This window comes from Myotis daubentonii, chromosome 5 (assembly GCF_963259705.1).
Source record: "Myotis daubentonii chromosome 5, mMyoDau2.1, whole genome shotgun sequence".
Taxonomy (NCBI): domain Eukaryota; kingdom Metazoa; phylum Chordata; class Mammalia; order Chiroptera; family Vespertilionidae; genus Myotis; species Myotis daubentonii.
Window position 1 is genome coordinate 32,532,097 of NC_081844.1, and position 11,396 is coordinate 32,543,492.

General features: G+C 57.6%; 1 protein-coding gene across 1 annotated transcript; it reads right to left on the reverse strand.

Moving 5' to 3' along the window:
* Window positions 1-8,348: 8,348 nt before the first annotated feature.
* On the reverse strand, window positions 8,349-10,362 carry GADD45B (growth arrest and DNA damage inducible beta). The gene is made up of 4 exons (XM_059697257.1): window positions 10,087-10,362; window positions 9,899-10,000; window positions 9,309-9,531; window positions 8,349-9,052 (listed from the first exon to the last, which is right to left on the reverse strand). Exons 1-4 carry the CDS (start codon window positions 10,128-10,130, stop codon window positions 8,939-8,941), a joined length of 483 nt encoding a protein of 160 aa, XP_059553240.1. The 5' UTR covers window positions 10,131-10,362; the 3' UTR covers window positions 8,349-8,938.
* Window positions 10,363-11,396: the final 1,034 nt, after the last annotated feature.

Consider the following 11,396-nt stretch of genomic DNA (forward strand, 5'->3'; position numbering starts at 1 on the left):
GGTAGACACCGCGCCTGGCAGGCACCAGAGGGAGGCTGGCACCGCCGGCTCGAAAAGGGGTCGGCGGCCAGCGCTGGGGCCTCCCGAGCGCACCGGCTGCGTGCCCAGGGCGCACCCGTAGTGGCGCTGGTGAGGGTCGGGGCCTCAAATCTGGAGAAACTAGGACAGGCCCCTGCACTTCGCCCACTCGGGGATTTCTCTGTCTCTCGCACAGCCGCCTCTGTCTCTAATTATCCAATTTAGAGACCGAGGGAGCCGGGACTCCTGCTTGCCGGGGAGGGAGGGGGGGGTGGTGTCTGGGGCCTGGGTCAGCGCCCCTCTCCACCCCCAGAGTGTCTGCCGAGAGGGTGGAGTGGAGGGAAGGCATAATGAGGGTTCTCAAGGCCAGCTTTGTGCGAAGCGCTTCCGGGCATTATCTGGTTTCACGTCGCCACGTGGGAAGGCGATGAGACTTTCCCTTTTATGAATAGAGAAACTGAGTCACACTTGCCCCACCACGCTAGCGAGTAAGCTGTCCGAGACCAGATTGAATCCGAAGCTCTGCAGCTGTCCCTCCCTGTGTGGCCTGAACTCTGCCCCTCCGCCCTGCTGCTATCGCAAAGGCATTTATGGCGCGCCTGCTGTGTACACTGCGGCGCAAACACCGCCCCACGCGAGCACGCCTGTGGTCGCAGGCTCGCACTTCAACGCGCACGGGACTGCGCACAGACCAGTGTGCACGAGGGTCTTGGGCTGCCCCACAATACCCCTCGCCCCACTCCACCCCTGTCCCAGAGCCTGGGAACCTCTGGCGCCCTGGAAGGGGGGGTGGGGTGGGAATGAGGAGGAATAACAATGAAGGGAAAGGACAGGGAGGGGCTGCGAGGAAACCCCCTGCCCCTCCTCCAGATGGAGCTTCTGCAAGTGTCTGCAGTGGGTCTGCCGGCCCCAGGCCAGTCGTCCTGGGGGGAGGGGTGTCACCAGGGCTGTGTGTCACTCTGAGTCATCTGGGCCTCAGGAGGGAAATGCGGTCACCATAGGCCCCTGGATATCTGCAAGGCTGTTGGTCACTGGGTGGGTGCCTACCTCACTACACGGGGGGCTGGGGGTGCCTGTGTGCAGGTCTCTGAGGCGCCATCATTGCATAACTCCAGGGAGCAACATTGCCAGACTTCCCAGTCCCAGCAGATAAAGCCATGCTCCGCCATTGCCGCCCCGCTCACGCTGCCCAGCTTCCTAGGGCACCACTGGAACCCTGAGAGTCTAGCAGAGAGGCCACACCCTCTGCCTGGAACTTGGGGTCAGGAAAGAAAAGAAGAAGTAGGACCGAGGCACATGCCTGAGGCCCAGGGAGGGCACCCCGGGCAGAGGGGACCACAGAAGGGACCCTGGAGACAAGGCGGGGAACTGGCCATTCACTGGTGGTGTTTTGCAGAGGGAAGGGAGGTGAGAGCCAGAGTGGGACAGGGCCAGAGGTCTGGCCCTGACCCCAGGGGGTACCTGATCCCTGCAGCTCCCTCTTACCTACGGAATGAGCCGAACCAAAACTGTGACGCTGAGCCCCTGGGTTGCCCATAAACCTGAGGTGGGAGGTGCCACCCCAGAGCCTGCCTGCGGCAGTCCCCAACACCCCACAGCTTTCCTGAGGCCATTCTCTGCAGGACACCCTCTGGGGAGGCGGGAAGGACCAGGAAGCGATGCCTCAGCAAAAGGGCTGGGCGAGAGTTGGTGGCCTGTGTCTCTGAGACGGTGGCCTGGCTGTGTGTTTTTACTCACCAGCTATCGGGCCCTTGCTGTGCAGTAGGGCCCATGCCAGTGTTGGGAACAAGATCAAGAGAAGTGTCCGCTGGCGTGTGTGCCTCAGGCGATCCAGCGTCTCTGTGTGTGCCTGACAGTACACGTTTGGGTATTTTTGGGGGGTGTTATGGGTTGAGTTGTGTCCCCTCAAAAGATATTGGAGTTCTCACCCCCAGGACATGTGCATGGGACCTTATTTGGAGGTGGTGTCTTTGCAGATGATCAAGTTAAGATGAGGCCATGAGGGACGGTGGGCCCTGATCCAACACGACCGACCAGTGTCCTTCTGAGAAGAGGACATTCAGACACACAGACACACTGAGAGGGCAGACCAGGTGCAGACACATGAGAACACCCACAAGCCAAAGGACATCAGAAGCCACCAGAAGCAAGAGGGGCCTGGAAGGATCCTCCCTCACAGCCTGAGAAGAGACCCGTCCTGTCCCCACCTTCATCTCAGATTTCTGGGCTCCAGAACTGGAGCCCATAAATTTCTGTCAGGGAAGCCCCCCAGTCTGTGCTTTGTTACAGCTGCTCCGGGAAACTCATTCAATGGGTAAACGGGAGGGTGAGAACAATAGTGTGTGTGTGTGTGTGTGTGTGTGTGTGTGTGTGTGCATGCCTGTTTGCAAGTCTGAATACCTGTCTGCAATGCACACGTGCAAGCACATGAGTGGCGGCATGCGTACCTGTGGCCATCATGCCCACTGCTTAGAATAAATAGTCCTCGGGCCACAAGACACATCTGCTGCCTCCCCAAAGAGATTAGGCCCCAGGGCCACCTTACGCCTCACGGAGACGCAGAGCCATGTTGCAGAATCAGCATGTCTGAGTTGAGGTTAAGTGGGAGGGGTCAAGGTAGAATCATGTGACCTAGTTGGTCAGGAGTTCTGGGAAGCCAGGCTCACTCCGAGGACTCCAGGAATTCGAGGCCCAGCCACAGGTGCATGCGGACTGCCACGACCCCGTGTAGCAGCACAGATCCTCACGCTAGGTCTACTCAGGCGCACAGTAGACAGGCAGACACGAGGTCCAGGTAGAAGGGATCATAAACAGTCGAATACCAACGCACATAATAATAGCTAACGCGCTGGAAGGCTCCCCACTGCTCTGAATGCCTGACATATTTCACTGGTTTCAATGCTCACAACAGCCTTGAGAGATGGTCCCTCCCACTAGTCTCCCCATTGGACAGGTAAGAAGACTGAGTCCAAACAGGTGAGGCAGCTTGCCCAAGGGCAGGTGGCTGGCCGCCTCCACGGGAACAGGTTCCCGCTCCTCTGTGCTGGGTTGTGTCACTGTATTTGGCCAGGACCTAGCCCTTGGCAGGCCGGTGTGTGCCCTTTACGGACAAAACAGTCTGTCCTGCAGAAGGAGGTCACTGATGGGTCAATTTAGTTGTACAGGATACAGGCCTCGGGCTTGAGTCTTTATGCCACAAACACTTATGACATGCCAACTGGATCCGGGGCCCTGAGCTCTGCCACGTGGGGCTAGGGGTGGACAGAACAGGCTCTCTCTCAGCCCTCTTGGAGTCTGCAGTCTAACCTAGACACAGACAAGAAGCCAACGATGACAGGACTAAATATGTCATTGCAAATGGGGGAGGTGCCAGGAAGAGGAGGTGGGCAGGCAGGAGACAGGCTCCAAGTGTCCTGTCTGGAGGGCTTCCCTGAGGAGGGGGCATCTGAGATGAGAGCAAAAAGGAGAGGAGGAGTTCGCCTGAGGAAAGGTGGTGGGAAGGGATGGGGGAAGGGTTCTAGGCAGAGAGATCAGCACATGCACAAGCCAGAGGTTCGAGGGCCAGGTGTGCAAGCAGTGTCTGGGTGCAGGGTGTGTGTGTGTGTGTGTGTGTGTGTGTGTGTGTGTGTGTGTATGCTTGCTCACTATGAACTGTGTTCATGACTCAGAGTGCCTTCCTGTGTATCCTGTCTGGGGACCACAGATACAGGGAGGTGATACAAGTCCAGACTGTGAGAGTGACACGTGCTACCACATGGATGAACCCCCAAACATTATGTAAGTGAAGGAAGCCTTAGAGCATGTGATTCCATTGATAAGAAATGTCCGAAACAAGCAAATCCACAAAGACAGAAAGTGGAATTCCTGGCTGCCAGGGGCTGGGGGAGGGGGAGGGGGAGTGACTGCTCATGAGTTTTCCTTTTGGGGTGATGGAATGTTCTGGAACTAGACCGTGGTGATGAGTGTACAACTTTGTGTAGAATTCTAACAATCACTGAGTTACCCTTTAAAGGGGTGAATTTATGGTATGTGAACTATTTTACGGTATATATCTCTATTATATGTAAATATAAATAGCTATAAAGTCCTAACTCTGTGATGCTTGGTCCCTGACTGTCACCCTCCGGCTGTGTGACCTTGTGCAAGTCGCTGCTCCTCTCTGAGCCCATGTCGATAACAACACTATTTTGTATGGTTGTTGTGAGGATGAAGAGATAACAGGGTGCAAGGGCTGGCCCGATGCCCCATCGGTGATTTTTATTTATTATTTTTTAAATCTTTATTTCTTGATTTTTTTTTAGAGAGAGAAATGAAGTGATGGAGGGAAGGAGGCACGGAGGGAAGAAGAGAGAGGGCGATTTGTTGTTCCACCTATTTATGCATTCATGGCTGATTCTTTTGTTAAATATATTTTTACTGATTTCAGAGAGGAAGGAAGAGGGAGAGAGGGACAGAAACGTCCATGATGAGAGAGAATCATGGATCGGTTGCCTTCCACAAGTCCCCCACTGGGGATCGAGCCCACAACCCAGGCATGCGCCCTTGACCAGAATCGAACCTGGGACCCTTCAGTTCGCAGGCCGACGCTCTATCCACTGAACCAAACCAGCTAGGGCCCTGGTTGATGTTTGAATGTGCCCTGACTCTCATAACCTTGGCATATAGAGATGATGCTCTAACCAACTGAGCTACCCGGCCAAGACTCATCAGGGATTGTTTTTATTGCTCCTCCCAACATCACTGCCCTATCTGTCTGTCTCATCCTGGCCCCCATAAGGGCCTGGTCCCCAAGTCCAGGGGTGTGTTATGAGCTTCATGACGTGCCCACAAGGCCATTCCCCTTCTCCAGGCAGAGAGGGCTCAAGGAAACAGTTGGAACCCTACAATCCCTGGGGCCTAATGTATTTACACATCAGCCACCCTGCGTGTGATTCTGTGTCTATGCTGTATGTGTACACATGTAGACATATGCAGGAGAGAGGGGGTGGGTCTGTTGGACAGACATGGAAAGGCAGCTCAGAGAAGCTAAGCAGCTGGCCCCGGAGGGTGGGGGTGTGTGGTGGACTTGAGTAGGTACAGTGTGTACGGCGTTTGGGAAGCTGTGTGCATGGCTCCGGGGGGTGTGCCTGCCTGCATGCATGCGTGTCTTGGGTCCATGAGTGTAGGTGTGGACAGAGGCAGCATGGGTACCCCAAGGTGAGCATGCACTCCAGGCACCCCAGCTGGGGAAGCGTGTCTGCATACACCCTCCTGGTGAGGTTGCCAAGTGTCTCCTGGGACCCAGAGAAGTCACCCACAGCGATGACTGAGCCTGGTGACCTGTGGCAATGTCTCCCTGGCCCGTCAGGAACTCTGGTGTTGGGGGGAGGAAATGGGGATGGTGAGCCCTGCTCCCACCATCACCCCAGGGGCTGACTAGCCAGCTACCCACAATGCAAGACTCCTAGCCTCCACTCTGGGCCTCAGTCTCCTCTTCTGGAAAAGGGGACAACAGCCCTATCCTCATGGGACTGTGGTCAAAGTTAAGAGGTTTTGTGGACAGGGAAGGCAGAACTCCTGCTATTAACTCAGTGACAGCGCAGGGATCTCAGGGATGGCCTCCCCACCCACCCCCCACCCACCCTGGAGCCTCCTCCCTTACACCAAAAGGTTGTGGGCAAATATGAGAGGCAACCAATCCATGTTTCTCTCACATTGATGTTGCTCTCTTTCTCTTTCCCTCCCTCTCTCTCTAAAAATTAATTAAAAACAACAACAAAATATGTCCTCCTGTGAGGATTTTTTTTGAGTGCTGAAATTAAAAAAAAAAAAAAAAAGTCACGGCCCTCAGCGTTCATACTGATGAAGGTGCACGGAGTTTGGGGTTCATGCTGATGAGGGTGCACGGAGTTTGGGGTTCATGCTGATGAGGGTGCACGGAGTTTGGGGTTCATGCTGATGAGGGTGCATGGAGTTTGGGGTTCATGCTGATGAGGGTGCGTGGAGTTTGGGGTTCATGCTGATGAGGGTGCACGGAGTTTGGGGTTCATGTTGATGAGGGTGCACGGAGTTTGGGGTTCATGCTGATGAGGGTGCACGGAGTTTGGGGTCCCGGGAAGCTGCACCTCGCCCTGAGCCTTCACTTCTCCACCTGCAAACCGAATATAAAGTTTCAATAAGATGGGGACAGGGCCAGCTGAGAGGTGTTGTAGCCTGGAGCAAAAGGAAAACTCAGCAATGTTGATCTTATCGAGATTTACAATTTTGTTTACCAGGGCATTCTCTCTCTCTCTCTCTCTCTCTCTCTCTCTCTCTCTCTCTCTCTCTCTCTCGGTTTGCATTTCAGTTTATAAAATTGTGCTTTAAAATATTCTCTATCTTGCTGACTGAATTTTTGGACGTTGCTCTCAATTTTGCACAAGGGCATGTCTCCCTGGCCTCACCCTGGTCTCCACTGGGCTGCTTCACGGGGTGGCTGTGAAAGTGGTAACAATGGCGAGTGGTTTTTTATTCTTTCTGTGTAGGAGGTACCGATCTAAGAAATATACATGTCATTGACCCTCCGCAACAATACCAGCAGGTAGCATTACTATCCCCATTTTGCCCAGGGGACGCAGGCACGGGGAGATAAGGAACCTGTGGGCCACAGCGCTGAGTCCTGCGCACGCCCTGTTATGTCCTTGGGACCCAGAAGCCTGCAGTCTTTCTTGCTCCTACTGCACAGGGGACCTAGCAATGAGAGGGTCAGAGGTCACTCGGCCCTTCCGGATGGCCAGGGTCACGGTGGCGACAGAGTGGCCCAGGCCTGTGGGCAGAACCTGCAGGGATGTGCCTCCCTGGCAGGAGCTGACCTAACGCGGAGAGCCTGAGCTCCAGGCCACAGCCGGGCTAACCTGTGTCCATGCTAGTCCGTCCCCGTGGGGCCCCACCTGGGGGGGATCCCTCCCCCTCCACTCCCCCCTCTCCAGCTCCTTCTCAGGGATCTCCTCCCCACCGACCCAACACACACCCTGGAGTACCCCTTCCTTCCACTGGGCGCTTCGGTCTGGTCTCCCCACTTGCCTGCCTCACCCCCTACAGGGATTTATTTCAGACCCCTTTCAGCCCCCCTGTGTTCCCTCTGCCTCGCCCTCATACCCCTGTGCTCCCCCTACCCCCTATTCAGGGTTTGGGTCCCTCCTCTTAGACCCTCCCCTTCCCCACCCTCTACAGGTGTTCCTCTGCCCTCCTACCCCAGGTCCCCTACTCTCTCAGGGCTCCCTCCCCGTTTGGGCTCTCCCCTTCTCCCAACCCTCAAAGGGTTCCCACCCCTCTCCCCTCCCCCTCCCCCTGGGACTTCCCCTCTTTCTTTTGCTCACACCCATCTTCCCCCTCGGGGCTCCCCCCAGCCCCATGACTCCTGAGGGACCACTGGGGGTTTTCCTCACTGCCCACGTGGCTCAGTGGAAAGGTCTTGGCCTGCGGTCGGACTCCCCCACTCCATACCCAGTTCCCAGGCCAGGCCTCCGGGGCCGAGGGTAGGCTAGGTTGCCCTGGCTGAGCCCACCCCCCGACGGAGGCCACGCCCAGCTCCCAGCCCAGGCCGGAGGAGGGGTAGTCATTGCACGCAACTTAGAGAGAAAGCAGAGGTGGCCGCCCCTACAGTTTCGGTTTAGAGGCAAAATGCAGCAACCTGCCAAGCCCAGCTGGGCCAGGAACAAGACTTCCTGGAGTATTTTTCTGCTTGTTGATTTTAGTTTGGGGGAAAGGTTTTTTGTGTGTTTTTTTTTGTTTGTTTTTTTCTTTAGTGCAGTGAAGAGGCCCGTCCTGGTAGGGAGAAAACCCGGGGAGGGGGCACCCTGGGGAGCCACCAGAGGAACTCTTGCTGCAGGGTCCAGACTCCCTGAGGCAGTCTTGCTGTAGGTCACAGGTGCCCCCGTGACCTCTCTGGACCTTGGGCTCCGCTGGTGGCTGTGCAGGGGCAGGGGCAGGGGCAGGGGTGGGGGGGCGCGCTACAGCCCCTCCCCATTGCATCTGAATGTGCCCAGAGCTTGGGGTTGGCTCCGGCACAGCCTGTACCAGCAGTGGCACGGCGGCCAGGTTTCGTAATAAACCGGTCTTTTAATTGCTACAGGGCAGGAGGAGGGAGAATTAAAAAAAAAAAAAAAAAAAGAGGCAAAGATTTGTAGGACTTGGGTGGCGCCTGGTGCAGAGAGAAGAGGCACTGTTTTGAGAAGGAGCGTGGAGCTGCTAGCAGGGACTTAAGTAACATTTCCTGGTGAGCTTGCAGAGGGGGCTGGGGGCGGGGCGGCGGCTCGAGGGGGAGTGGGAGTCCTGGGAGCTCTCGGAGGCAGCACAAACACAAGCACCCAGAAGCTTTAGACATTTATTACAAGGCCATCCTCATAGAAGTAAAATAGATGTATCTGTAAGCTTCCGGTCTCTCTCAGTGGTTCAAGTCACAGTGCAAGTAACAAAATAGATTGTTCAGTTTTCAAACTGGGAGTTCATGGGTACAGAGCAACATCTGCCCCGGTTCCCAAGTCCCAAAGTCTAGTTCTGGCCAGGGCTGCAGACCCTCGTCCACCAAGGCCCGTTTGCGTGTGCCGATGGCGGCTCCAGCCTCTAGAAGGGCGGGGGGCGCCATCCGACTCACCCCGCCCTCCAGTGTGGAGTCCATGTCCTCCCCGCTGCAGCTTCTGCTCCGTCAGAGGCCTGAGCTGCAGCGTCCCCTCTCCTGCCGGCCTGGGCTCCCCTCTTCTCCGCTCGCAGGGCTGTTCCAGGCTCCCGGCCCTGGGGGTGGCTGTGCACGCCCCTCTCCTGTCTCGTCTCCAATGATTCTGCCCCCGATGGTCTCACAGGTTAGTTTGTTTTGGGGGGTTGTTCTGGGCGGAGGAGGGGTCTAATATTTATTTTGTTTTTTTTGGCAGCAACTTGACAGGTTCTGATGCTGGGCGGAGCCTCAGCGCTCCTGGAGGGAAATGTAGGGGACCCACTGGTTGTTCCCCCGGCTCTCTTCGCAATAACTGGCTACCTCCACCAGGCTGTGGCTCTTCCAGGCATCTGTGTGAGGGTTCTGTGGGAGGGGGGAAAAAACGGGGTTCAGTGGGAGTCCGAGGAGTGTGCAGGGAGCCTCCCTCTCCCGGGGCCCCTGTGGGGAAAACAGGCTGGCTCAAAATAGCTCTCGGGGTGATGAGGCCGCTGGGGCTGCCCACGGGACATGCCTAGCGTGGCTGAGCACTGAGCTGGTGCAAGCCCAGCCAGCTCAACTTTGTTGACAAACACGGGCCCAGGTACTGGGGGGCGGGGCAGACCCAGGATGCCCAGCTCACCGTGACCAGGAGGCAGTGCAGGTCCCGGGCCTCCGTGGTGTCCTGGGTCTCCGCTGGCTCGCCCAGCAGCTGCGCCAGACGTTGCATACCGGACACCCGGACAATGTTGATGTCGTTGTCACAGCAAAAGGACTGAATGAGTGTGAAGTGGATCTGCAGGGCAATGTCATCCTCCTCCTCCTCGTCAATGGCCAGCAGGCACAGGACCACGCAGTCAGGGTCCCTGAGGGGCCAAAGGAAGGGGTCGGGTCAGCGGGGGGCCTGGGGAGGGCCGCGGTGCACAGGGGAGTTTGCATAAACAAAGAGAAACCGCAGGTCTGCAGGGGGGCAGCGTGTGCATGCAGCTGGAGGGGGGCGGGGACGCAGGAGAAGGTGAAGTAGGAGCATAATGGGGGGGGACGCTTGCAAATGATGCAGCGTCAGGATACTGCAGCCCCCCCCCCCCACACACACACAGAGAGGTTCTCCATCCATAGTGGGGACACTTGGGGAAGTCCCAGCCCCGAGCAAGAGAGGGGTGCAGCACAGAGCGTGCAGAGCGCAGGAGGGATCTCCACCCGCACCCAGCTGGGGACCGGGGTCTGACTCACACATTCATCAGCTTGGCCGACTCGTACACCCCCACGGTAAGGCGATCCTGGCGCTGCGCGGCGACCAGCAGCTCCTCCACCGCGGCGCTCACCGTCTGCATCCTGGGGCGGAGGAGAGGGGGGTCAGCGCCCGGCCGCTCACCGGGCGCTCGGTCCCCGCCCTGCCCAGCCCACTTCAGTCTACTTACTTCTGCGCCGCGTTGTCGCACGCCACCAGCTCTTCCAGAGTCATGTTGCAGTTATAATCCACAGTGAGAAATAGCCCACGCCAGTCCCGAGGGAGGAAATGCAAGCTCCGAGGCCGGAGAGCCCCAAACCTTCCTACGGAGCCCGGGTGTTCGGAAGACAGCGAAATCTGCCCCACAAAAGACGGGGGGGGAAACTGCGAAGTCTCAGCAGGAATAATCCAGGGTTTGGCGAAACCAGGGCTCGGGTCCTCCGCGTCAGCGATCTGCTCCCGCCGCGCCCGGCGGCGCCTTTTAAAGCCTTTGCCGCCGTCCGCCCCACCCACTGGGGAACCCACGAAAGGCGATTGGCTGGCGGTGGAGAATGGGCGGGGCGCCCGTGGGGGGGTTGCCCCACGTGGGGCCAGGAGGAGGGCGCCTGGGGAGCGTGAGTGCCAGAAAAGCGAAAAAAAAAAAAAAAAAAAAGCAGAAGTTTTTTCTCTAGATTTCCCGGCAGCCGCGCCGCGTTTCGGGGCGCGCGCGGGATTTCCAGCGCGCGAGGCGGCCCGGACTTTCGGGGGGGCCTGGAATCCCCTCCCAGTCCCCGGAGAGTCCCGGGCCCGCGGTTTTCCCAGGTTGGGGGCTTGCAAGAGGAGGGGTCCGGCTTGCAGCCGGATCCCTCCCCGGAGGTGGTGGTGGTGCTTTCCCCCAGTCTGAGACCCTTAGACACTGAGTGATTTAACTTCTCTGGGCCTCTGTGCACCTACCTGTCTAATGGGCAGGCAACGCCAGCCTCCTTGGGTTGGAGGGGGCGTTTTTAAAAGGGGGGGGTACACATTAAGCGCTTAATAAACTGTGGTGGTCGCGGGAGGTCGCCTCCGAGTCCCCAATGTTGGGGGCTGCGAAAGGAGGCCTGTTTCCCACCTGTCCTATGAGAATGCACACCGGCTTCATCCGGTTGCAGGAAGCATGACGTAAAATAAGGGGTACACAATAAACCTTAAATAAATGTCACTTGGTGGTCGCAGGAGGTCGCCTCGAAGTCCCCAGAAGCAGGGGCTGCAAAGTCCGAGGCGCCTTAGGGGCGAGCCCGGGCTCCCTCTCCCCACCCGCAGAGATTTTCAGGGTAGGAAGCGCGTGGGAGGCGCAGGTGGTCGGGTCTCGGTGCGCTGCGCGCCCCCTGCCGGCGTCTCGCGTTCCATCATTTGACAGCACTTGGACACCTGGCCTGCGCAGACATCAAGGTCGGAGAGAAAGCCTGGGGAAAATGGTCCGGGCTTGCGCCTCCCGCTGTCACCTAGGGTTGCCTTGCAATGATAGTCGCCGCCGACTGT

Coding starts and splice junctions, on each gene's coding strand:
- GADD45B (XM_059697257.1), bottom strand. CDS start 10,130: ATGACTCTGGAAGAGCTGGTGGCGTGCGACAACGCGGCGCAGAA. Junction 10,001..10,086: donor TGCGACAACGCGGCGCAGAA/GTAAGTAGACTG, acceptor CCTCCGCCCCAG/GATGCAGACGGTGAGCGCCG. Junction 9,053..9,308: donor TGCACTGCCTCCTGGTCACG/GTGAGCTGGGCA, acceptor CCCCTCCCACAG/AACCCTCACACAGATGCCTG.